General features: G+C 43.8%; 1 protein-coding gene across 3 annotated transcripts in view; it reads right to left on the bottom strand.

Annotated features, from left to right (window-relative positions):
* The window catches only part of STX6 (syntaxin 6), a 54370-nt gene that overhangs the window by 9681 nt on the left and 17863 nt on the right, over window positions 1-26826 (bottom strand). For 2 of the 3 annotated variants that reach the window (XM_029935258.1, XM_029935259.1), the window contains exons 2-7: window positions 23840-24009; window positions 21035-21129; window positions 13719-13781; window positions 9803-9928; window positions 8286-8392; window positions 3859-3953 (exon numbers count right to left, since the gene is read on the bottom strand). In XM_029935258.1, coding sequence (XP_029791118.1) covers window positions 3859-3953; window positions 8286-8392; window positions 9803-9928; window positions 13719-13781; window positions 21035-21129; window positions 23840-24009 — 656 coding nt within the window. Of the gene's footprint in view, window positions 1-3858; window positions 3954-7308; window positions 8143-8285; window positions 8393-9802; window positions 9929-13718; window positions 13782-21034; window positions 21130-23839; window positions 24010-26826 lie in introns of those variants that run through there. The other variant, XM_029935260.1, reaches the window with a different exon arrangement.

Here is a 26826-nt window from a genome sequence, read left to right as displayed (position 1 = left end):
CATGAGCACGACCACCTTTACACCACACCCGGCCAGGACAGACCACCGGTGAAGTAATGGACTCAGGTCACCACCGGCTCCAAGTGGAATGTCTTCTCTGAAGCCTTCTGCCCTGCCAACGCTTTAGAACAAGCACTGGAAACTGAGCAGCTAGAGTCCATCTAAACGCCGAGAGCAAGGAGGCTCCGAGGAACAGAAGGGCCCACAGAGACCCCCGGCTCCACCCACCATCCCGCGCCTGCCTGGCAGGAAACACGAATACCCTCGCTCACCCTCGCCAGGCCTGGGGTCCAGGGTGCTGCCATGGCCAGGATGCCTCCCGAACTTGTGGAGGTAGAGAGAACAAGCAGTCTTTCTACAAAGGCTCAGACTGACAGAAGAAACTTTCACTGGCCTATGAAAATCTCGTTCTGGTGTTGGAGAGGAGCATTCCATTTAAACGGAAATATGAAGGTCTTTCTGATTCATCAGGAGTCTACTTGAAAGCCTGCAGATTTTAGCACACTGTGGCTATTGAGGACCCCAGTATAAGAAGGTCTGAATCTAGGAAAATAGACTGCAATGCCTTCCTCAAAGCAATGCAAAGTCCACAAACCAGGTACTTAAATTATCTGTCATGGATAGCAAAATCTTAGAACTGGCCAAAAGACCGCCACCAAGAGACAGGAAGCAATATAAGTACCTTCTCAGTGGTGATCACCTTGCTCTACTTCAGACACACTAGAAACTCACTTAGAACTGTGATTGGGCAACGTCCCCAAGTCTGTCAGTTCCTTGTCTAACAGGACTAGTCCAATGGGCATGGGAGGCAGCACTGGCCTACTCAGATAATATTTTTAATCTTTTTAACTACCACTTCACGGGTCAAGAAAACTTGAGTTACTCTAGCATCCTTTCATCTATTTAAAAATGCCTACAATAACTTCAAAACACTCATTAAAATGGTTAGTTGATATTCTTCCAGGACAAAACAGTCCAGGTAATTGACTCCTAACCATCTCTGCCCCCCAACCTCACACATACCCCTGCCCCTGCCCCCCCCACGCCCCGTCCTGACATTCTCCACTCCCGATTCCCGATATCGAAACAATTTTCAGCATTTTGGCTTTCCACCAGCCTCTCCGCACCCCCCTCCCACCTCTGATCACTTTCTCTTCCATAACTGCATTAAATAGGGGTTTTCATCAAGGAGAACATCGCTCGCACAAGCCAGCACCACCCAGGAACTCAGAGCCATTTTCCTTTGAAGTGTTAAGCTGCTGCGAGGAGGCGGAACCAGATAACCTCACTTCTCCCCAGACTTCTGACTTCTCCCCAGAAGGGGGGGCGTCCTAACCACAGAGGCTCTGGGCTCTCAAGGGAAAAGCCTAACCAGCTTTGCAAGCTTAAGACCTGCTTCAAAAAGTAGATAGGAACAAAGAGAGCTCCAGTGGCAGGTGTTTTTCCCCTTCCAGTATGTTTTCCTCCCCTAAAAGAAAAGATAACCAAAAAAATTTGGAAAGTGAGGCTGAAGAAAACCTCCCTATCTACTCAAAAGAACACGCTTTCCTTGGGTCACTCAACAAAGCAAGTGTGGCATCTTGGCTGATTTCTTCCACGAAGCAGCCAGCCACGGGGAGGGCAGATGTCCTGATTCTCCGGAACCATGTGGCCGGCGTGTGTGCTCAGTTGCTGCCTGATCAGACTTCAGCGTGTCTTCATACACTTTCAGTACGATTCAGAAGCAGCGGGTTCGGCCGAAGTTACGGAGGAGAACAGGGACATATACAAACTGCCTCGTTGTCAGCCTGAAGACAGCAGCACCACGCCGGAGGCCCTGAGCAACCTTTCTTTCGGGAGCAAGCAAAGCTTCCTATGAAAACCACAGGCAAGCTGTCCAAACTGAAGGGCCATTCAGGCTAAACCCTCTGTTTCCTGGCTGCTTCTCTTAGACAAATAGAATTGAAGTCCCTACTTTGCTCCCCAAACTTTTCTCTCAGGATAAAGTCGCATGAAGCATAAGCAAGGCTCAGTGCTATTTATACACACTGAACGGCTTATCACAATGCAAGTACTTTTCTAAATTATTCATACCCGGAATGCTGAGAAACAAAGACACAGTGCGTCTTTGTTCTTTGCTCTTCCCCAAACAAAACTGGTGCTGAAGTAGCTACTTGACTTTGTGCCTAATACATACACTAGAGAGAGGCCTGGGGTTTACATTGGTTATGTAATACGTTGTAACTTATTTAAGGTAGAGGGATGGAGGTGGAAGAGGAGAGAACAGAGGAATAGGGAGAAGGTCTGCAAACCTTTCTCTAAGTATGTGAAAGGCTAAGCCGGTGCCTGCTTTAGGCAATGAAGAGCTGCCAGGGGCGTAAAGGTATTTGTCCCTGGAGAGAAAGAAGGAACTAGGTCTGGCTACGAGCGTCCCTCTGTTTTGGATAAAAAACAGGTCCTTTTCCCCGCAGGGCCATATTCTGCTTGTCTTATTGTTTAAAAAACAGACATTAAATTAGTACCAATACGTGGGAGATACTTTTCTTTTAATGGCACAAACTTGTTTTTATTTATTTATTTTTATTATAGTTTATTGTCACGTTGGTTTCCATATAACACCCGGTGCTCATCCCAACAAGTGCCCCATGGGAGACGCTCTAAACCCTTGTACATTGATTACTATTATTTCATTTAACCTCCACAGTGCTCTGAAGACGTGGGCAACAACAGATCTTTTACAGGTAGAAGCTGAGCCCCGGACAACTATTCTTTAACTTAACTATGAGAGTGCTGGGAAGCAAATAGACATCCATATTGAAGTCTTAGTGCAGAAGGCTGAATGAGCCATTAGACCCCGAAACGCATACCCGAGGGGAGGAGACCCACTGAGGAACGAGGCATCAGGGAACAGGGCACGTCCAGCGGGGGAGCTGCCGGCTCTGCTTCGAGAACGCGCACTTCACCTCCGGGACTACCTCAGCGCCCCCGTCTCCACGCCATCCCACCCACTAACGAAGAAAGGGGACACTGGACTTTGAGAGTAAAATATACTATTTCTAATGTACCAGGGAAGGTGGGTTGCTACCATCAACAAATAGAATCATTGGAACCTATCTTCCCACAGAGTGGCCAGGTTGAAAACTCCTAAAATTTCTTCATCCCCATTCTGGCGCATATCTGCTGGAATATTTCACTTATGGGTTTAAGTGAAAACTATTTTTTAAAAATAATTTTTTTGAAGTTTATTTATTTTGAGAGAGAGAGAATGCATGCCTTGAGAGTGGGGGAGGGGCAAAGAGAGTGAGAGTCACAAGCACAGAGCCCGATGCTGGGCTTCATCGCACAACCTATGAGATCAGTGAGATCATGACCTGAGCCGAAATTAAGAGTCAGATGCTTAACCGACGGAGCCACCCAGGTGTCCCTGGAAACAATTTAAATTAGATCTAAAAGACCATCTTATTCTGAAATGGTAGGAGTTTTTCAATAAGAGAATGTCCAAGAGAAATAGTAACTGGGTTCTTCATTACTGTTTTATAAGAAGTTCCCTATTTTGGCAAGGAAATAAGAAAATAAAATAAAATAAAAAAGGATTTTGTAATTGCCAAGAGAACTGCTCTGCTAGGAGAAAAGCCGCCGCCGCCACCAGCCTTGTGCTGGCGGGGGGAGGGGGGCAGGGCAGTGTCACAAAGATCACTTCTCTGGTGGAGGCCACAAGCGGCAGACGAGGCCTGTGCATACCAGTTCCCTCTCTGACAAGAAAGCGAGACCAAAAATGTACCACAGGAGAGAGATCTGAAGGCGCACACCTGGGAGAACGCTACAGCCCATGTTTCTAGAAGTACATAGGAATCCTTAAGCTTTAAATGCCATACATACCACTGGTCATGTGAGATACTTTTGCAAGTTTCTTCATCACATTGTCCAGCCGGGACTGAGTGCTCTCCAACTCGTGGGAGAAATCATCCAACATACTGGAAAGAGAAGCAGACACGGAGGGGGCAGCTGGTTAGCCACAAAGTCTTGGCAATGCATCGGTCATGGAGTTCAATCAGGATCTGCCTGCACCTCAGTGTTAGCAAACCTAAAACAGGTAATGTGGGCATTTGATCAAGCCCCTAATCTGTTATCCAAAATCCTTAGCACAAAGACATGTTTTTTGATTTCAGGATTTTGGGAATTTCAACAAGTAATGAGTTCCATATGCTGTATGGTAGCCAACACTCGCAGGCAGGGTCTGGGGGAGACCCCAGAATCAAACGTGTTACTGTTTCTGCAGAGAAAACCAGGAGGAGTCAGAGTTGCTGTCAGGTCAGGTCAGGTTTTCTGTAATGTGAGCTTGCTGAAAACTTTAAAAAAATTTTTTAGAGCTTTCTAGAGTTTAGAATCGTAGACCAGGCAGCGAGCACCTGATGGATACAATAACAGAAACTCAGTGGCAATGTAGCGCTCTAGAAACAGGCTGTGTGAGGTCAGTCAACCAGGCTTTGCCACCTGCTTCCCCTGCTACCTTGACAAGGCACCCGGCAGCTCTTTGGCACGGTTTCCACATCTGTTAAATGGGGTAGCTTCCCTGCGGGTCTTATGAGCACCAGGTCATAACACAAAGCACTTCATGGCGACAGAAACCAAACATACTTTAATCAAATAATCATCGCCTATAACACACTCTGTGCTTTGTCATCAAGCTGGGAGGTCCTGGGACTGACATTCCTGACGGTGTGCGCTCCCCATCTACACCCGCGGGGAAGCCAATGTTTTCCCACCAGGAGAAGGAGCTCCAGGAAGCTAACACTATTTGCTGTCCAGGGTGCAGCTGGGAAAGAAAACACCAACATACTCTTATCCCAACACTGTTTATTTCATAAATTATTAAACACTCCAGACTTTTCGTCTTTGGGTCAGCATGTGATCATCCCAAGGAAAGAATGCAACATACCAGTTAGTACCAGGGGTCTTATTAGTAAGGGTCTAGTGCTCTGACAGCATCAATGGCGGCTAGAGAGTCCTGGGTTTGGTCTGTGCCCACACGAAGCACCTGAAGGCCCTGCCGGATTTGGGGCAACCGACTCCTCATTGAGTCAATTATTAAATAAAGTCCATGTTGACAACTAAATAAGCAAGTCTTTGTCCCTGACCTGAATTTTCACATTAAAACATTATTAGCTCATCTTAGATCCTGGTAGCATCTTGGCCCTGCAGCTGCAGACCTATCCAGGCAGGGCCAAATGCTGAAAACACAAGAGCCACCTTTGTATGCTGCCAGGACTTTTCCGACTGAGGACAAAAAGGCCAGTCACCCAGCCTCCAGCCCAAGGACACCCACTAACTAGTTTTTCAGCCCATATCTATCTCCTCAGCGCTGTCCAACCAAAAGAAACAGACTGTGAGTCTGATATGCTATTTCATATTTTGTAGTAGCCACATTTAATACAAAAAGGATGACATTAATTTTCATAATCTGTTTTATTTGGCCTCATATAGCCAAAATATTATTGTTTCAACATGTAATCAATATAAAAAAAATCACTCACAAGCTACTTTGCATTCTTTTTTCACAGTAAGTCTTCAAAGTCTGGTGCATTTACACTTTGGCCGCATCTCAGTTCAGACTGACCACACTTTACGTGGCCAATAGCCACAGCTGCCGGTGGCTACATGTCCTAGGGAAGACCGGTCAGAGTCCAAGACCCTTGTGTTCTCCTTTGAATTTACTTATTATTTTTACCAAAGTGACACACACTTTATATTTATTTAATATATTTTTTTAATGTTTATTTATTTTTGAGAGAGAGAGACAGAGTGTGAGCAGGGGAGGGGCTGAGAGGGAGACACAGAATCTGAAGCAGGCTCTAGGCTCTGAGATGTCAGCACAGAGCCTGACGTGGGGCTCGAGCCCACAAACTGTGAGGTCATGACCTGAGCCAAAGTCAGATGCCTAACCAACTGAACCACCCAGGCGCCCCAACACACACGTTATAGAGCAAAATAGTGCATTAAGGCTTTTCATTAAAACAAACAAACCAACCAACCAACCACTGCTGTTTCCTGCTCCCTAGGATAACTGCTCCAACCCCTCCCACTCTTCTCTGGGGCTTTCTCGACTTTCTGACATAAATGCTTACACCAGAATCCTGTCCTGCTGACTCGACTCTACAAAGGCGAGGCCTTCGCTCTGCTCCCATTTCCTTCCCCATCTCTGCATCCACCCCAGACCTCCTCCTCCTTCCTTCCAACATGATTTTGTCAGAGCCCCCTGCAGGGCTCACGCTGTCTACAGCTAGTGAATGCTCTTCCCAGCTGGTGGTTCGTGGTGGGAACCACACTTGCTCCTTGGCTCTCCCCATGGCTGGCTGAGGGGTCAGCTTTCTCCAGTCTGTAGAGTCGGTAACCATCCAGGACCTAATGCTTACTGTTTGTTATTTCATGCTCTATGTCCCCATAGGTTTTATGCCATTACCAAAAAAAAAAAAAAAAAAAAAAAAAAAAAAGAAGCCCTCTGCCAACGCTCCAGGGGGCTTTAAGGAAGGAGCGGAGATAAAGGGGGTGCTCGGTGTGTTCAAAGTCACCATCTTTAACGGGAAGTCTACCAGGCTCCTCTATTATTTACCGAAGCCCAAGGAGTTCAGGCAATTAGTCCTTTCACAGCCCCAAATTGGAATTTTAGGGCAAGAATGCTTTTTAGACAGAAACTACACCTGCATGCCTCGATTCCTGCTCCTGCAGCTTCCCAGCTAGTCTCTCTGCCTCCAGTCTCGCTCCACTATTGTTGGTCATCTGAACTGCTGCTAGACGGGATGCCTGGGTGGCTCAGTTGGTTAAGCATCTGACTTGTGGCTCAGGTCATGATCTCACGGTTCCTGGGTTCATGGGATCGAGCCCCACATGGGGCTCTGTGCTGACAGCTGAGAGCCTGGAGCCTGCTTTGGATTCTATGTCTCCCTCTCTTTCTGCCCCTCCCCTGCTTGTGCTTTGTCTCTCTCTCCCTGTCTCTCTCTCTCTCAGAAATAAACGTTAAAAAACAATTTTTAAACCATAGCTAGTTGGACCTGCCTGAAATGTAAACCTGACCATGGTGTCATTCCCAACACAAGCTTCATGGTTTTTCATCACCCTCAGAAGACAAAGTCCTAACCCCTTAACAGGGCTTCTAAGGCCTCCCTGTCTTGACTTCTGCACCCCTCCCCACCCCCGTGCCCTGAACCCTTCGGCCCCATGCTCGCTCGCTCGCTCGTGCTCTCTCTCTCTCTCTCTCTCTCTCTCTCTCTCTCTCTCTCGAACTCCCCGTCGGCCCTCCCCTTACCCCAACCCTCCACAGGGACACCTTCTACTTATCCTTCGGGTTCCAGTTAAACACATCTTCTCAGAGACCTGGGCTGCAGCTTGTGCTAAGTAAGGGCTCCCAAGATTCCATGTCCTTCCCCCTTACTTCTCTGTCACCTCTTACCTCTCTGTCACCACTTAATGACTTGCACCACTTGTAGACCATCCGTTCTACGCAGTAAATGGTAAACTCTCTGATGGCAAAGAGGTCTGTTCTGTTCGTTCCTCTATCAACACCCAGGACCACGAGCGGAGCAGATGTCCACTTTGAATTTATGGGGAACAATGCATAACGCTGAACTTAAGAGTGAAACTGGAGAGGTTCTGAAATATCCTAGTGGATGGTCTTATTTTTTTTCAGAAAAAAATTTTTTTTGTGGAATGAACCCATTTTAGAATGATGCATCTGGGGTCATACTTCCAAGCACCAAAGCAGACTGTGCCACGGGAAAACCAAATAAACCCAGTTGTTTTTTTTTCTTGTTTGCTCTGTTTACTTTTTATTTTTGAGAGGAAAGATTTTTTTGCTGCAGTTACATTTATAAACCTTTTTCATAAAGTTAAAGACGCAAAGCAAGAAGTTTGGTTCGATGGAGCGGGGGAGTCAAGCAGTGATGAACTGAGGTCAGCTCATGTCCTGTCCTCGGGAGCCAAATCTCCAGGGGGGGGCTACAAAAGCCAGATCCATCTCATGCTCCCATTCATCGCAACACTCCAAGACTGCGCTCAGAGGAGGCTAGATCTGTTTTTGCAAGGTGTAAAACTAAGCATGAGAATAACTCTGCCTAAACCCTGTTGAAAATTTTATCGGATAAATTTGCTTCTTTGGGGTAGGTCAGTCTGCAAGACAGAATGAAGATGCAGCTCTAAGTAAAACAGCTTTTGGTTTCACTAGCCATGTAACTGTCAGGCATTCTAGGGGTCTCTGAAGATGACTCTGCCCCTCAACTTCCCTGCAGCGAGAGGGGCACGTCCATACTCACACTGCCTGCTCCTCCAGCTCCCCTCCGATGCGCTGGGACATGTTCTTCAGCACCCCGATGCTGCCAGAGACCAGCTCCAACTGCTCATCCTGCTGCCCCACAATCAGCTGGTGCCAGGGAAATGGGAAATAAGCAGTGAGAACCCGTCTTACGTGGCTCCAATCCCGGTACTCTAGCAGCTGCTCGCGGCTTTGCCAACTTGGGACGATTCTCATTCAGAAGCAAAGCCCAGAAATCCAAGGACCAGACCATTGCCTCTGAGAACACACTGCTCAAAAGGCTGGGTTGTCAGGCTCCCGATACCTCCTGCTGATCCAACTCGTGAACAGTCAGCAGCCTTGAAACCACCAAGGGGGACTGGGCGCTGCTTGGCTCGGGTCCGATGCAGGGCCAAAAGCACCTGTGCAGTCACCACTGAGCCATGGGGGATCTGGGAAGAGGAAGCCCACGCCAGGGTCAAGGTCTCAATCCACAACAGACCGCCACAGGCTAACTACGAGAGAAAGCCTGGCAAATCCAAATGTGTGAAAACTGTGCACACAGAGTCCTTTCCTTCCTGCTCAAGGACAAACCAGAGGTGGCCCTGTGGCAGTGAGCCGTCTCAAGGACAACCACTGAGTGATAAATACTTTTAGTTGTGCTGTGGCCTCATTTTTTTATACACAACAAAAGTTTACTTGATTAATGGCAATTTAAGTAGACAACCTGTTAAACAGAGATGCTAATGGGAAGAGAACACACAATACTACATGTATACGTATAATTTAATATTTACACACAAGTAGTTTCAATGCACAGAAAACCCTCAAATCCCCAGATATGCTGTTATCAGCTTTCTTTTTAAAATACAGCTACATATCAGGGGCGCCTGGGTGGCTCAGTTGGTTGAGTGACCGACTTCAGCTCAGGTCATGATCTCGTGGTTCGCGGATTCGGGTCCTACATCGGGCTCTGTGCAGACAGCTGAGAGCCTGGAGCCTGCTTCAGAACCTGTGCCTCCCTCCCTCTCTGTCCCTCCCCGCTTCATGCTCTGTCTCTTTCTCTCAATAATAAATAAATGTAAAGAAAAATGTAAAAAAGAAATAAGTAAATAAAATACAGCTACATATCAAAAGCAACAATGTGAACATAAGCAACCTTTCTTCCCTTCTGCTGTATAACCTCCACCAGAGCAATCATTTTTACATATAATGGAACCCACAATAATTTTCAATGAAAAAACAAGGACTCCATTTTTCTGAAAGTGCCTTTGTTGAAGTGAACAAAAAAACTGAGAATACAAGTGGAGGCGGGGAAAGAAGTTGCTAGTTTTTGTCTGTGTGTGTGTGTTTTTTTTTTAATCAATGGCTTTGTCTGTCGGTTGTGGATGTCTGGTGGGCTTTTCCTGAGAGATCTAATCAAGCTTGGATCTCCCGACAAGGTCATGCTCTGAAGAGGTCCAGGGCACGTGCAGACGAGGGACGAGCCCCCGGCCGGCAGAGGAATGGGGGGCTGGCTCCCACCGGGCCTGCGGGTACCTGCTGCTGTGCCTGTTGCTCCTCGATGAAATGCGAGTTGGCCAACTGGAGCTCGCGGTCAAGGTGTGCGTACTTCTCCGTCGTGGTCGTGCTCCAGTTCTGGCCACCACTGTCCCCTAGCAGTGCCTGTGAGAGCAGGGGCAGCCGGGTGGGGACAAGCCGTTACTATCCGTACAAACGCTCTGCCACAGTGACATAAAGAGTTCTCATGCTGCTCACGGTGCACTTTCCACCGGGTCAGCCTTTTGCATGGTGGTGTAGGCCGATGCCTGCGTGGCACAATTTCAGGAATGCCGGGAAGGGCACTGCTGCCTCCAAACTTTCCCAATGGGACTCAGAAAAATGGCCTTTGGTCCCATTAAAATGCAAATAAATGTCAACTTTAAACCAACAAGCGCCTGTCTGTATACTGCTCCATGATGTCAAAGTCTCTTTAGGCCAGCTCTTCACAGCCCCCTGGGAAGTTCAACAGAGACTCATAGGTTCTAGTCTGATTCCACAGATCTAGAATCCTTTTTATTCAAGTGTGAGCCAGGAGTTTCTGGGGGGTTTTTTTGGAAGGAGGTGGGGAGAGCTCCCTAGTATGACAAGAAGCCAAGCCTCAGCCTCTCACACACAGAAGGCACAGGAACCACCGATGTCTGTTGAATGTAAACCATACATATAACCCAGTGCCCTTCAACTTGAACTAAAAGGCTACCAGCTTCCCAGACAGGACCTGGAGGTTGCTTCATGGGTGGACATGGCCACAAATGAGTCCCTGATCCTGTAACCCAGGCAAGTGCTGGTCCTGAAGTCAGAGCTCTTCACCAGGGTCAGGGTTCCCTGTATGAATTCAAGGAAGTTTGTAGCCAGAACAGGATAAGTCTGGAAAAAGGATAAGTCTCCCTAACATGAAGAGGCCCGCCAGGCATGGGAGAGCCCATTCTTGACCGCGGGCTCTAACTGGGAGCCCCATAAGCCTGTCTGACTAGTTGGTCAAAGTTACCGCTCGCACCAGCCCTGCATAAAGAGTCAGAAGATGCTGCTGACGAAGACTCTTTCCCTTGGGCGGCTGCCAGGGAAACTGTGTATCTGACCGGGTACTGTGTATCTCCGGAGCTGTTAAAAGCCTAACTGATTACCTGGTTCTCTGTCTGAAAAGCCCTTCACTAGCCCCTCGGGACTGACGTGGATCACCTCGCCTGGTACTCAGGGCTGAATTGGGTCAAACGCACACACTTCAGCGACTGGCCTTTGGCGAGGCTCTGGAGGCAGAGCCTGAGTTCTGAGGTGGTTCTGCGAAGGGGACCAGGACACAGGAGAGCCTCCAGCAGCCCTTGGTCTCAGTCCAGTCAAGAGACTAGAGGTGACCTGGCCTCAGGAGGAAGCAGACCTGAGGCCTTTTGAAGATGGTCCTGCCCTGTCCTGATTGTGCGGCTGTCAAGTCACAAAACTCTTGCTCCTTCTGAGTCGAAGACTCTAAGCGTTTCTATGGTGGACATTGGGGCCTAGTGACAATTTTTTCAAGGTCAGAAAAAGACTATATATAGTGCATCATTAGGCTACTGACACAGAAAGAGGGCTCCGCTGGCCTGCTGTGCTCCTGGGGCCACAGTCAGGGCTATTCTTTCTAGCCTATCCACGCAGGTGGACATATGTCATGCCATTAAGAGCCGTCTGTGCTTTACTGCGAAGCAGCTTAGATTTCCTCAGTCTGACTTCCAGGAATCTGTTTGGCTGGGGAAGGAGACAGCAAGGGCCCAGGGCACTGGAGGGCCAGCCTGTGTGCAGGTGCCGGAGCTAGAGGCCCCAGCTCAGCAGGGGGGGCACAGCACCTGGTCCTGGCAGGAAGCGGCGAGGCGACCACCTGCCTGAGTGCTTACAGAAAACCGGCCCTGCCATTCTCTGAGAATCTGTGACTCTATGACATTTCACACAACACTGAAAACAAAATTCCAGTCCATACTTGGAAACGCAATGTGTAACTACACATTTTATTTATGTCAGCTCAACTTTTACTATCTAGGGGATAAAACAATTCAAGTTTGAGGTAATGGAGGCCACGAGTTCCCTATCTCACTGTCACAACTACCTCAGGTAACTCAGCTTCTGTGAGCTGAGGTGGAGACAAAAAGGGAACTTCAAAACTGGCCAGCCGTGGTCATACCCTCCGCTTCTTCCAAGAGCTAGTGCCAGAAGGACCGGGTCAGCTACTGGCTTTTCCTCGCCGCTCCGTTAAGAGGAAGGGAGGTAGACAGGAAGAAAATAAAACACAACAATGACTTGAAAAATGAAATGCAAGAAAGGAAACCGGAAAACTAAGTTGGGTGATATCTGGAGAGCCCCCTCCCTTTCTTTGAGCTCTTATAATACTTGTTTTCAAAATTAAGTGTGTCAATACCCACAGGTATAAGGTAAGAACTTACTGATTCCTAGTTAGTTAAAAATGATGATCTGATTCATGAGTTAACAGTCTACTAAATGGGCTATTGGTAACTTTATGGAGTCTGAATGGAATTGAAGTTAAATGTAAATTTTACATGATAGTTGTGTGTGTGTGTGTGTGTGTGTGTGTGTATTAGTATTTATTTGGAAGGGGGCAGATGAGGCAGAAGGAGGAGAGAGAATCAATCCCAAGAAAATCCTTGTGCTGACCATGCAGAGACACACTGCTCGACCTCACAAACTGTGAGATCATGACTTGAGCCAAAATCCAGAGTCAGATGTTTAACCGAGCCACCCAAGTGCTGCTGTTGTACATTTTTTAAAACGATTTTATCAGTCAGAAAGGAATCTCTATCCAAAGCATCTAATTTTAAAAAGATACCTAAAATTCAAGGACTGGCCTCTTGTAGCTTTTATTTTTGATTTCATTATCTGTGCATTGGTTTCTGAAATTAGGTTTCCTGATATATCTATAATCACTAATAAAAACTGAACCTCATGTCAAAAAAATATTTAAGGGGCACCTGGGTGGCTCAGTTGGTTAAACGTCCGACTTTGGCTTAGGTCATGATCTCACAGTTCGTGAGTTCAGGCCCCATGTCCGGCTCTGTGTTGACAGCTCAGAGCCTGGAGCTTGCTTCAAATTCTTTCTCTTCCTCTCTCTCTTCCCCTCCCCAACTCACACTCTGTCTCTCTCAAAAATAGACATAAAAAAAATAAATGCTTAAAATGATGAAAGATTTAAATTAACCCACATTCCATTAATTTAACATACATTTTAAGTTTCCTCTAGTGTCTGTACATAAAATTTCACTCCATTAGGGGCGCCTGGGTGGCGCAGTCGGTTAAGCATCTGGCTTCAGCTCAGGTCATGATCTAACGGTTCATGGGTTCGAGCCCCACATAGGGCTCTGTGCTGACAGCTAGCTCAGAGCCTGGAGCCTGTCTTTAGATTCTGTGTCTCCCTCTCTCTCTGATCCTCCCCTGTTCGTGCTGCCTCTCTCTTGTCTCTCAAAAGTAAATAAAAACCATTAAAAAATTTTTTTTTAATTTTTCACTCATTAGATGTCGAGTAAGTTCTATGGGCAATGGAACAGCCGCCAGAGATCTAAACTGCCTGTGACACAAACTGTTCCTCACTTTCAAGGAGCGTGGGGTCCAGCAGAGAAAAAGACAGGAAATGGAGCAATTACAGCACTTTAACAGAGCCTCGCACGCGGAGCATGATGTCCAGAATCAATGCCATGTGGCGGGGGCTACAAGGATAAGCAGAGGGACCTATGGGAGCCCAGACGAAAGAGCCCGAGGGCGTGAGGGAGGGGAAGGGCAGCTGCCCAGACTTTCTCACACCTGCTGCCTCACTCCAGGCTCAGCACGTACATGTCCTCTGTCTGAACACACGAGACCCAGACGTCAGCATTTTTTAATTACAAATATCTAACCACGCTCTTTCCTTTGACCGATGTTGTGTATTCAGATGTTTACTCACCTGTCTGCTTTTTCGCTCAGCTAATGCCTGCACAGAGGAAGGTGACATGTGATCCTTCATGTCCTAATGAGGTGAGGAGAAGACCAGAAAACAAATGAATATCCTCAGGTTATACAAAATCATGGTTAATATTTTACATGCTAGCAAAATACACATACATTATTGTGAAACTGTGGAAGCAGAAAGACAGCATTCTTTAGCTTTTAAGTCTCAAAAATAAAGGAAATAAAACAGAGAGAATGACATTCCCTTAAAAGTGCATTACCTGGATACTAAATCTAAATAGGAAGACAGAGGACGGAAACTCAGATTTCCTGGGTATCAACCACAGGCCAGAAACACCACCGAACACTTCTATTTATCACTGAATTTTCACAATGACCCTATGAAGCTGGTATTATTTCCATTTTACAAGTGAGGAGACTGAGATCTACAAAGGCTAAGATACTTTCTTAAGGTCACATAGTTAGTAAATGGCAATCCTGGGACACAAACTTGAGAGCTCAAGGGCTAGGATCTTCAAACAGAATACATGTGAAAAAGCATGCACTTTAGGATAAAATATACCTACCATTAAACACTAGAAAATACTTCTTAGTATTCTACTTTATTTTATTTTTGAGTTGGATTCATGTGAAGTATAGACTATGGCTAACCCAAGAGTGAATTTCCAGAGCAGTATCAAAAATAATTTTGTAAAGGGGTGCCTGGGTGCCTCAGTTAAGTGTTTGACTTCGGCTCAGGTCATGATCTCACTGCTCATGGGTTCGGGCCTTGTGTCAGGCTCTGTGCTGACAGCTCAGAGCCTGGAATCTGCTTTGGATTCTGTGTCTCCCTCTCTCTCTCTCTGCCCCTCCTCCACTCATGCTCTGTCTCAAAAATAAACAAAACATTAAAAAATAATTTTGTATGGAAAGAAAAATGAATGACCCATTACTTAATCTGAAGTAAAACACCTGATTAAATATAAGCCATTTTCCTTATATTTAAGTAGAACCCAATATACTTTAAAATTATTTGAACTGAATATGATTACTATAATACAATTTGTCTTTAAATGAAGGCTGCCAAAATAACTAAATTTTTTGTTGGCAAGTAGGCTATTCTATAGATGCAAATGTTGAGGTATTAGGTTCTCAGAAACTTCTTCCAAGACCCATGACAAGTGAATAGCAGATCAGACAGTACCACGGTTTTCCTAATTCCTACTGTGGGGAGTCTGAATAATAACCACCTCGGTTCCACTTTCCAACCACCCATTCTTATGTTTGTCAAATGCTCCCTAAAGCCTAATCGGGGCCCACGTACAGAAGTGAACAATACAGGCCAGGTCCCTGCCCACATGGAGCTGACACTATGGTGGAGAGAAGGCAAACAACAATCCCACAGACAAGTCAACAAAACGATTGCTGTGTTGGGAAGGAGGGGAATAAACAGGCCTGGAACCGAGTGGGTGATGGACGCCACTCTAGGAGGGGGGTGACAATGGACGAGACCTGAAGGGCAAGAACGAGTCAACCACAGAAAGAACTAAAGGCTGAGAAATCTGGGCAAAGTGAACAGCAAATACAAAAACCTGGAGGCGGGGAAACAGCCCAGTGCCTTTGGCTCTTGAGAAAGCGGGACAGGGTGGCTCAAGGAGCCAAGTGCGTGTTTGGGGCTGGAGGACAGAAGAGAAGTTTGGCCAAATGTGCAGGCCCTTTAGGCTGCTTACATTTTATTCTGAGGCAGGGGTTGGCAAACTTTGTAAAGGAGTTAATATTAAATATTCAGCCCCTGTCATACACTCTTTGTTGGGTGTGTGTGTTTTCTAACTATCCTTTAAAAAATGTAAAACCATTCTTAGATCTCATGGGCCACAGACTGTAGGCCCCCGTGCAAAGGCAGGGGCAAGACTTAAAGTATTTTAAGCACGGCCAAGGAGTTTTCTGGATCATGTTTTAGAAGATCACTTTGTTATTCTGCAGAAAAAAATGTTGTTAATCCTGCAGAGCAAAAGTAAAGACATCATTTTACAATAACCTGTCACAATGTACCTCCCAGTGCTGCCCCATGTAAGGGTGCATCCAGAAGGAGCAAAGCCCCTCTGTTGGGGGCCTTCAAAAAGAGGATACGTGAGCCCTTGGAAATGACACTGGGTAGGTAGCACATCTGAGAGGTGTTCCATCTAGGGTCCAGTTGACCCAGGAATTCTAGGATTCCCTACCTATTTCATCTGTTCACAAACGTCAAAAGTAAAAAAAAATAAATAAATAAATAAATGGCCACCCATAGAAACTGAGAAAAATATACTTAGTAAAAAAAAAAAAAACCATCTACCATGAAAATATAGATATTGGCATGTTTAAATCAAAGGGAATTTGGTGACGTAAGCCATGTTTCTTAAGTGTGTGTGATCTGCCTGAGTCAGTCACCTGGGGTGGTGGTAAAAACACAGGTCCCTGGACCCCAACCAGGCCTACTACGGCAGACTCTAAGGCACAGTGACCAAGTCCCCAGGTGAGGCTTATGCACAGTGAAGTCTGAGCTGCTCTGCTCTAGGTATGAGAAGCCTTAAACTGAGACCATCACCTAGACTTCGGATTTCGGGCTCCTGATTATCAATTAGAGGTCAAGAGGACAGGTCTGATATTTAATCAAACAATATGAGTAGTACAATCCCATATATATTATTAACTATCGGAGCAAATAGCTGAAATGTTCACTGGTGCTTTATTAAGTGCTTTAAAAATGCACTTAATATATTTTATGATAGTCTTTTTTTTTTAGAACAATGAACATGATCTGCATAATGAAAATATCAATATGTATCCAAACATGATGGAAAAAATAACTGAAGTTCCAGAACACTTTGAACTTTATCTATAGCATGTGTTTTTGCAAGTATGAATTACTTTTAATTTTAAAAAGTCAGGAACGTGAGCAGGGGAGTGAAGACTGTAAAGGAGCTCAAGGAGGCTTCTAGGACTGCTGGGAATGCTCTAGAATGTTCTGCAATGCTTCCATGGCTGTGATCAGTTTACAAACGCTTCAATTTGTATACGTGGGATGCAAGCACTTTTCTCTATTGTTATACTTCAATAATGTCTTTTTAAAAAAACTGCTGCTTTAGAACAATGGCTGGAAGGTAAACTGGACTAACTCTGAAAAAACTTGACATTTTGTATCAAGAGCCTTGATATTTTTATCAAATGTTCAAGGCCTTGACCTAGCAATTCCACTATTAGGATTTATTTTAAGAAAACAATATAAAAGGGGTGCCTGGCTGGCTCAGTCAGTAGAGTGTGCACCTCTTGATCTCACGGTTATGAGTTAGAGCCCCACAGTGGGTATGGAGATTACTTAAAAATAAAATCTTAAAAAAAGTATCTATATATCTATATAATATACCAGGAAAAAAGCAAAGATGTATCTGCAAAGCTATTTATAATAGGAAAGAAAACTAGAAATAAGCAGCATGTCCCAAGAAGAGAATAGTAACTTAGAGTAAACCATTTCTTTTAAGAGTCTATTTCAATGTCATATAATGACGAGAGGAAATATGTAAAACTGTTAACAGTGATTATTCCAGGGACTGGAATTATAGAATGGAAGGGCATTTTTTATACCTTTCTCATCTAGCAAAATTCTTTGCATTTTAAAAATAGCCAAGTATGAATTACTTTTAATTTTAAAAAGTCAAATACAAAATGCTTATGATTGCTTAACAGTATGATCACAACTCTGTAAAAGTCCAACTGGCACACATTGAAATGAAAATGACTATGAGAAAATATAATGATGTTTTGTGTTTATTATTTTGAGCTTAGATTTCTTTTTTCTGTTCTTTCCTCTTAGAAAACTTTTCTAATTTTCTTTCACGACCATGTATTACTTTAATGAAATATGTATTTAAAAGTTCCAGGTTTTTAAAGTTTCTGCTTACTAAAATATATGTGGAGGGGCCATTAGCCCTGACGGTGAGTGACTCTTCCAATGACCGTGTGGCGTGTGTCTTGAGTGGCCACCACAACAGGTAAAGAGGCCCGGCTTTCACTTCTAGTCAGCATTTGTTTCTGTGTACGTTAAGAGTTAGCAGACATCATCCTTCTTATTTGGAGGTGGAATTTTAAGCTAAGTCACTGAACATTGTTAAGCATTCTGTAACAACCTGTCAGACCAAAAAGGGCATCAGTCATCTTCTTTCTAACACATGAACTTTAGAACCAGTGGTCAAGAAGCAGTTAGCACCAATACAATTTGGCTCATCTGCCAAAAACAACAACAAAGGCCCTGGTTACTTATGCTCCTGTTCCCATTTCATGGGGTCTTCCAAACTGAGTCAATGGGACACTGTCCATCCCAGTTCTTCCCACACAGAGGTCACACATCCCAACGCTGTCTATGTCTACACTATACACTTCGCCCTTTGTGGTTCACCATGTCTACTGTGACTTACAATGACATGGAAATAATTCTTGGGTTGGAACGAGTTGGATATTTTTTTCTCAAGGGGGTAGAGTTCTCATCGTCTTTGAAAGTTAGAAAATGTCTGTGAGGACCATTTAATTGATAAAGAAAACAGAGAGCCAGAGAGGCTAAATGACCTGCCACAATGAAAATTTATGAAGGTCACAGATGAGCCTAGAACTCAGGTCTCTTCACAGTTCATTCCCTCTTCCTCTGCCATATACTGCAAAACCTTCTGCTACTGAGGTGAGACAAAGTCACTTCTGGAACACATTTCCACAACACAGAGATGTCACGTACAAGATCTCTGATGTGTAGGTGCCCCCACAAATGTAAAAAAGATTACTTCAAAACTATCAAAGGCTATTCGCACACAAAAAAGAACATTTTGCTTTCTTCAATACAAAATGCAGCAAAACTTAGTAAAAACAATACAAACTTACCAGACTCTTGGGAAAACACACACAAACAAGACTCAAAACCAGGGAGGCTTCAAAAAGCAAAGCCAATGGACATGAATTTCAAAGAAAAACAAAGGAAAGACATAATTCTTCAGACGGAACTACACATACACACACACACATAAGTACAATGGGTCACCAACTTTCCTGCCTAAGAAGGAAGAAGCATCAACTATGGATCCAAAGGTACTCCTTTTGGAGCAAATAAATGAAAACGTACTGATAACGGTAACAGAGCACTTTATGTAAGCTTATGATACACAAATCCCAAACCTGAGTTTAGTCTTAGGTTTATTTTCCCAAATCTGCTAACCCTCTGATCCCACTCTATCTCCTCCAATTAGAACCCAGAGATCTCAGTATACAAATACTGCTTTGGTAGGGGCTCAGTAGGCTAAGTGTCTGACTCTTAATTGCAGCTCAGGTCACCATTTGTAGGACAGAGCCCCATGTCAGCAAGGAGCATGGCTGGGAGACTCTCCCTCTCTCTCTGCCCCTCCCCTGCGTGCACTCACTTTCTCTCTTTCAAAATAAATAAATAAACATTAAAAAAAACCCTGCAAATACTGCTCAGCTAAATGCAATAATATTCCATCAGCACAGGGTGGTTTAAAGAAAAAAATTCAAGTTAGCATCATTATGACCTCCTTCTCTTCTGAAAGGATTTCAATTAGAATTAAATGAGATGAACAAATGCTCATTTAGATACCATTAACCTACAACTAGCAAACAGTCATAGCCTTCTAAAAAGGAGTCACAATTAAAACAAGAATGATTAAAAACTCTACAATACTCAGTTGGATGATATAGTTGAGTATGATTTAGACCTCAGCTCTAGAAGGGCTGCAACATTAAGAAGTATGGACTAGATTTTAAATACTTCTTTCAGGGGTGCCTGGGTGGCTCAGTCGGTTAAGCTTCCGACTTCAGCTCAGGTCATGATCTCACAGTTTGTGGGTTCGAGCCCCGCATAGGGCTCTGTGCTGACAGCTAGCTCAGAGCCTGGAGCCTGTCTTCGATTCTGTGTCTTCCTCTCTCTCTGACCCTCCCCTGCTCATGCTGTGTCTCTTTCTCTCTCTCAAAAATAAATAAAAAGCATTAATAAAACTTTTTAAATAAATAAATACTTCTTTCAAAGAATACATTTTAAAAGGCTTTTCAAATATTTGAAAATGAACTTCAGTTTCTACTTCCAGTTATACCAATTAATTTAACTTTCAATATACTTACCTCTGAATTTCAATTTACAAAATTTACAAGCAGTACTATCTTGCAGAAAGGACAGATATAATGATTGAGGTCGGGGTATACACTTCACTGCAAGGCTACTAACATCTACAGAAGTGTCTTTCAGAAAAATCTATTACAAAAAATACAAAAGCAAACCATATCTATCAGATAAATAACTGGGGATTTACCCTACAGGAATTAAAAAAAAAAAAAAGGTGGGGCCCCTTAATGCATGGCCTTATTTTAAAATAATTTAGATATATGTATATAGAAAGGCAACTAATGAATAAAAGAAGAAACAAGAATAGTTAAGGTTCAGTGATAACCTACCATCTGAAATAATTTCAAAAGGAAATCACATGACATAAAGTCTTTGGCAAACACATAGCAAGGTTCCTGCCTAAGATGACTCTTAAAAAGCCATATGTTAGCGCTGGTATGATCCCAAGTCTTTTTATTCGAGGAAGCTGCTTTCTAGTACATATGTTAAAGACAGCTGGTTCTCTTACATCTAGTTATGCTAATCAAACGGCTTAGCCATGTAGTTTCAAAATACAAACATATCTCAAGGATACAGGATTTGACTTAAATAATACTTTCTCTTAGTTTTTTTTTTTTAACAATAGATTATTAGCTATGTAATTTGAGACTAAGGTTTGTTCACTTGGACTGGGATTTAACACTCTGGACGGATGCTTGCTCTGGACAGCTCCCGAAAGGCTGTCAAGCAGTTGTATATGGAAATGTCAGTAACAAGGGTTGCAAAAGTTCCAGAAGCAATTCAGATGGTGGAAGAGGCCGCTATCCAACCCTGGTAAGAGTCACTGTGCACAATGCAAAGTGATTACCAATCAGTCAAGAAACCAAATGGTTTACAATGGTAATTCTTCCTTTTGTCCCAAAACACAGGAGCATGAAATAAAGAGGAAACGAGAGAACTAGTTCGGAGGACTGAGAGCTGTGGCCAAGTAGGACACCATTAGAGTCACTTCTCCAGGGCCACGCACCTATGCTCTCATTTTTTGCTCCAAGAAATAAGCCTGGCAATACTAAAAACAAATTTCTTTATTTGAATCAGGTTTCAGAATTGACCTATCAGTTTACAATTAAGAAAAACAGTTCTGAGCAGTGTGGCTATTTCTCGCGCAAATAACACAGTAGGATCACATTCCTTACCCTGACAACTTGCCGAGTGCTTGTGATGAAGGTTTTTCTTATACTCAATTCAGTTGCATCAAGGTTGAATTTCCGAGGGTTTGCTTCAACTATGCGTGGGTCAAAGAGTCAAGGTAAAGCAATTTCATCATCAAAAGCCTAACAAACAACATCATGTTAAACCATAGACCTCTCACGGGCAAGCAATAAAATCTGGCTCAATGTTTCTGAAAACACAGGCAACTCGACAGAGACCATTCTCAAACTTTCTCTTCCCACAGCTGTGGGGATCTCTGTGCCTCAGAATGGAGAAGACCCTCTAGATTAAGAAACAGCTCCTGCTTGGGGCGCCTGGGAGGCTCAGTCGGTTGAGCGTCTGGCTTCAGCTCAGGTCATGATCTAACGGTTTGTGGGTTCCAGCCCCGCATCGGGCTCTGTGCTGACAGTTAGCTCAGAGTTTGGAGCCTGCTTCAGATTCTGTGTGTGTCTCTCTCTCTGACCCCCCCCTGCTCACACTGTCTCTCAAAAAGAAAGAAAGAAAGAAACAAACAAACAAACAGCCCCTGCTGACTGGGTTCCCTATAAACCCATGGCTGTCTGACCACAGCTGAGATGCGCTCTTCCAGGACTGCCTGTATCTATTCTTTCCTGACTCCAGATCCCCCGTCCCACAACAGCTCTGAAAGCCTTTTTCATTTGCTCTTCTAAACCATCCCTCTTATGGCCAGAAGCTGACCCTGCTTATGAATCTAGAGATCGAGGCTTCTTCAGGGAAGCTTCCCCTGATGTCCGCACCCCCAGCCTGGTCCTGCCGCCCCGCCAGACGTCTGCATGGCTCTCTGTACTTTTCTCTTACAGTTTGCAAATAGATGTTCATGTTATTCTGAGTGATATCTGTTCCCCCGTCTCCAGAGCTCCTCACTACTCCCCACCAGAAATTCCATGAGGGCTGGTACACTGTTCTGCTTATCGATCCAAAGCCCAGTACCTTACAAAATACTCAGCACACAGCTCGCATGCTGAATGAATGCTGAAAACAGGCATGCCTCATTTTCTTGTGCTTTGTTTTACTGCACTTAGCAGACACTGCGTTTTTTACAAATTGAAGGTCTGTGGCAACCCGGTGTCATGTCTATCGGTGCCACTTTTCCAACAGCATTTGCTCCCTTTGCGTCTCTACGTCACCTTTTGGTAATTCTAGCAGTATTTCAAGCTTTTTCACTATTATATGTGATTTGTGATTGTGACTGACCAAAGCTCAGATGATGACTAGGATTTTCCAGCAGTAAAGCATTTTTATGTTAAAGATTTTATTTTTAAGTAATCTCTACACCCAACACGGGATTCGAATTTACAATCCCAAGATCAAGAGTCACATGCTTTATCAAATGAGCCAGCCAGGTGTCCCAGCAATAAAGTATTTTTAAATTAAAGTATATACATTGTTTTTAGACAAACGCCTACTGCACACTTAACTGAGTACAGTCTAGTGTGGACATCACTTCTACACACCAAGAAATGCCAAAAATTCACTTGACTTGCTTTACTGTGATACTTTATTGTGGTGACTTGGAACCGAACCTGCGGTACCTTCTCGTTCATAATTTGTCTCCCCAATCTTCTCTTCCTTCCTGTACCTGTGCTTTTGACCCCACCCTCTCACATATTTTGTTCCACTAATTGTTTTTAAAAATAATATAAAAGGGGGTGCACCTGGGTGGCTCAGTTGGTTAAATGATTGACTCCTGACCTCAGTTCAGGTCATGATCTCACAGTCTGTGGGTCTGAGCCCCACATGGGGCTCTGCACTGACAGTGAAGAGCCTGCCTGGGATTTTCTCTTCCTCTCTCTCCCTCTGCCCTTCCCCTGCTTGTGCATACACTTGTTCTCTTTCTCAAAAAATCAATAAACAAACTTTAAAAATAATAATTCAAAAGGTACCCAGGGTCATTATGATGAATAGAAATATATATAAATTATGCACTCCACACATCAACTGCATATGAACCCGTGCAATGGAGTGACTCTGACCAAAGCCGGTTCCCTAGATCACACTTACCGAAAGAACAAAAGAGAGCTGAGAACGCGCAGCGGGCACACTGTCAACAGTTCTGAGTAGCTGGAATTTTTCCACCTGAAAAAAGGCCATATAGTTCAGCCTGTACAGTTCTCTGGTTCGTCAGTCAGGTCAGTGCTCTTATTTAACATCAACAGCACGACTTAAATGTAACAGACCTGCTTTTACTAAATGCAGCTGGAAGGTACCGGACGCCACGCTGATGGACACTGGCAGTGTAGCACCCCTCTTGAATGGGAGGAAGACAGTCCACAAAAGGATTTTCTTTTGATTTCTAATTGACAACGTGTAACATTGGCATGCATACACCTCTATGTCATGACTGCTAACACAGAAGCCCACTGTGGGCCGGGTATCACACTCCACCTGCCACCCTTCCAACAATCCTACAAGCTAGGTACTATTTACCCTAACTTCTTACTGAAGAGGAAACAAGCAGAGAGCAACATGCGCAAAGTCAATCAGTCAGTAAGTGGTGTCGTCAGGACTTGAACACACAATCTGACTCCAGGGTCCGAGCTTACAACCACTCCACTCCACTGTCTCCACACCACCCATTTCTTCACACACCGTAGAACGTGGCCCCTACACCTTAGCTTCCTGGGCAACTATTTCTAGCATGTCATACTACAAAGAAGAGCAACATCAATCAATTAGAAAAGGAAATATCGCATCTATGTACTGGAGACATCTGCACAAAAACGTGTTTTCTGTCCACCCCAGACCCCAGGCACCACGGAGAAGGATATTGATGGTCTCGTCAAGGTCCTCCAGATCCCACTCTATGCTCCGGAGGTTGTTTCTCAGCTCGTTGGTGGTCCAGTCGATTTCTTCCCTCGTGGCTGTGGAGGGGTCCTGGAGGAGCTCTGTCCATCTCTGAAATAAGCCCTGGGCAGTGTTGACTGCTTTCTGTACCTCTCTGTAATCAAGGTGAAGGGAAAGGACGAAAATCAGAGATGACACGTTCCATGAACAAGTGACTACTTCCCTGACTTAAGTTGACACCTGTGATCGTGTACCATCTTCAGCAACTACTGCTCCCCAAAGTATTTTTAGCTCTTTACAGAAGGCCCTCATGAACAAAAATCAAAGTTCATTTAAAGATACCAGTTCCAGTATTATGTTCTCAGCTGATTTTGGAATAAAACAGTCATTATTTAAGTAGCTATATCAAGTTTATCTGAGGACAAAATTTTATTTCTCTCAATTGACTATACTTAAAAATCTTAGAAGAAGCAATCCTACAAATTGAAGTACCATTAACATTCACACATGCTCCCATTTGGTGTGATGTTTTATATTCATATGAACAAGTCGTAACACAACTTCCCTTTCCTTGTAGGGAGAAGAGATGAGGGTAAAAAGGGTGGAGGAAGGTCTTTTTGAAAGTAGGTATTTTAATCTGAGACTTAAAAGAATGTTTTAAAAATTCCAGTGTAGTTGGGGCTCCTGCGTGGCTCAGTTGGTTAAGTGTCTGACTTTGGCCCAGAGCATGATCTCACAGTCTGTGGGTTCAAGCCCTGGGTCAGGCTCTTGCTGACAGCTCAGAGCGTAGAGCCTGCTTCGGATTCTGTGTGTCCCTCTCTCTGCCCCTCTCTCTCACCCCAAATTCTGTCTCTCTCTCTCTCTCTCTCTCTCAAAAATAAATAAAAATTAAAGAAAATTAAAAAATAAAATTCCAGTGTAGTTAACAGAGCATTATCTTAGTTTCAGGTGTGCACTACAGCGATTCAATAATTCTATACATCACTCAGTGTTCATCAGGGTAAGTGTCCTTTTAATCCTCGTCACCTGTTCCCCCCATTTCCCGCTCTCCTCCCCCCTGGTAACCATCAGTTTGTTCTCTATAGTTAAGAGTCTGTTTCTTGAGGTTTTTTTTTCTTTGCTTGTTTGTTTTGTTTCTTAAATTCCACATAAGAGTGATACCATATGGTATTTGTCTCTCTCTGACTTATTTCACTTAGCACTGTATTTGCTAGCACCATCCATGTTGTTGCAAATGACAAAATTTCATTTTTATGGCTGAATAATATTCCATTGTGTGGATATACTACATCTTCTTTATCCATCTATCAATGGACACTTGGGCTGCTTCCACAATTTGGCTATTATATGTAATGCTGCGACAAACATAGGGGTGCATGCATCTCTATGAATTAGTGTTTTTGTATTTTGGGGGTGAATACCCAGTAATGCAATTCCTGGATGGTAGGGTAGTTCTATTCTTAATTTTTAGAAAAACCACCACACTGTGTTTTCCACAGTGGCTGTACCAATTTTCACTCCTACCAACAGTGCACAAGGGTTCCTATTTCTCCATATCTTCTCCAACACTTGTTGTTTCTTGTGTTTTTGGTTTTAGCCATTCTGACAGGTGTGAGGTAGTATCTCATTGTAGTATTGATTTGCATTTCCTTGATGATGAGTGACATTGAGCATCTTTTCATGTGTTTGTTGGCCATCCATATGTCTCCTTTGGAGAAATGCCTGCTCATGTCTTCTGCCCATTTTTTAAACTGGATTATTTGTTGAGTGTTGAGCTATATCAGTCCTTTATATATTTTGGATACTAACCCTATATCAGAGATGTCATTTGCAAATATCTTCTCCTATTCAGTAGCTTGTCTTTTAATCTGAGACATTTTAAAATCCAAAATCTCACTGGATTTCCTAATATTACTACCTTTATATATATACATGTATACAATATACATATAGCAAGTGAGTGTATTTCTTGTTTAGAGAGTGAAACTAGGTCATTAAGTGCTATGATCTAGAATGCTTTCAAGTTAGATATAATCACAAAGGTTTTAAAAACTTTCTCCTCTTCCATGGATTGAAGGAACAAATACTGTTAAAATGTCTATACTATCCAGTCTATACATTTAATGCAATCCCTATCAAAATACCAACAGCCTTTTTCACAGAGCTAGAACAATCCTAAAATCTGTATGACACCACAAAAGACCCTGCACAGTGAAAGGAATCTTAAAAAAGAAAAAGCAAAGCTGGAAGCCTCACAATTCCGAACTTCAAACTATATTACAAAGCTGTACTCATCAAGACAGTATGGTACTGGCAAAAAGATCAGTGGAATAGAACAGAAAATCCAGAAATGCATTTAACCATATGGAAAACTAACCTCTGACAAAGCAGGAAAGAATAGCCAATGGAAAAAAGAGTCTATTCAATAAAGTGGTGCTGGGAAAACTGGACAGCAACACGCAGAAGAATGAAACTGGACCACTTTCTTACACCATACACAAAAATAAATCCAAAATGGATGAAAGACCAAAAATAAATGCAAAATGAATGAAAGACCTAAATGTGAGACAGGAAACCATCAAAATCCTAGAGAACAGAAGCAGCAATGTCTTTGACCTTGGCTGCCAGAGCAACTTCTTACTTGTTCCAGATGCAAGGGAAAGAAAAGCAACTATGAACAATTGGGACCGCATCAAGATAAAAAGCTTCCACATAGTGAGAAACAACAAAACTAAAAAGCAACCTTCAGAATGGGAGAAGCTATTTGCAAATGACATATTTGATAAAGAGTTAGTATTTAAAATCCATAAAGAACTTACCAAACTCAACATCCGAAAAACAAATAATCCAGTTAAGAAATGGGCAGAAGTGGGATGCCTGGATGGCTCAGGAGGTTAAGTGTCCAACTCTTAATTTCAGGTCAGGTCATGATCTCGAGGTTTGTGAGACCCAGCCCTACATGAGGCTCTGT

This window comes from Suricata suricatta, chromosome 3, assembly GCF_006229205.1.
Source record: "Suricata suricatta isolate VVHF042 chromosome 3, meerkat_22Aug2017_6uvM2_HiC, whole genome shotgun sequence".
In the NCBI taxonomy this organism is placed as follows: Eukaryota; Metazoa; Chordata; class Mammalia; order Carnivora; family Herpestidae; genus Suricata; species Suricata suricatta.
The sequence above is the reverse complement of the archived record's forward strand: the minus strand, read 5'-3'. Positions and strand labels throughout refer to the sequence as shown.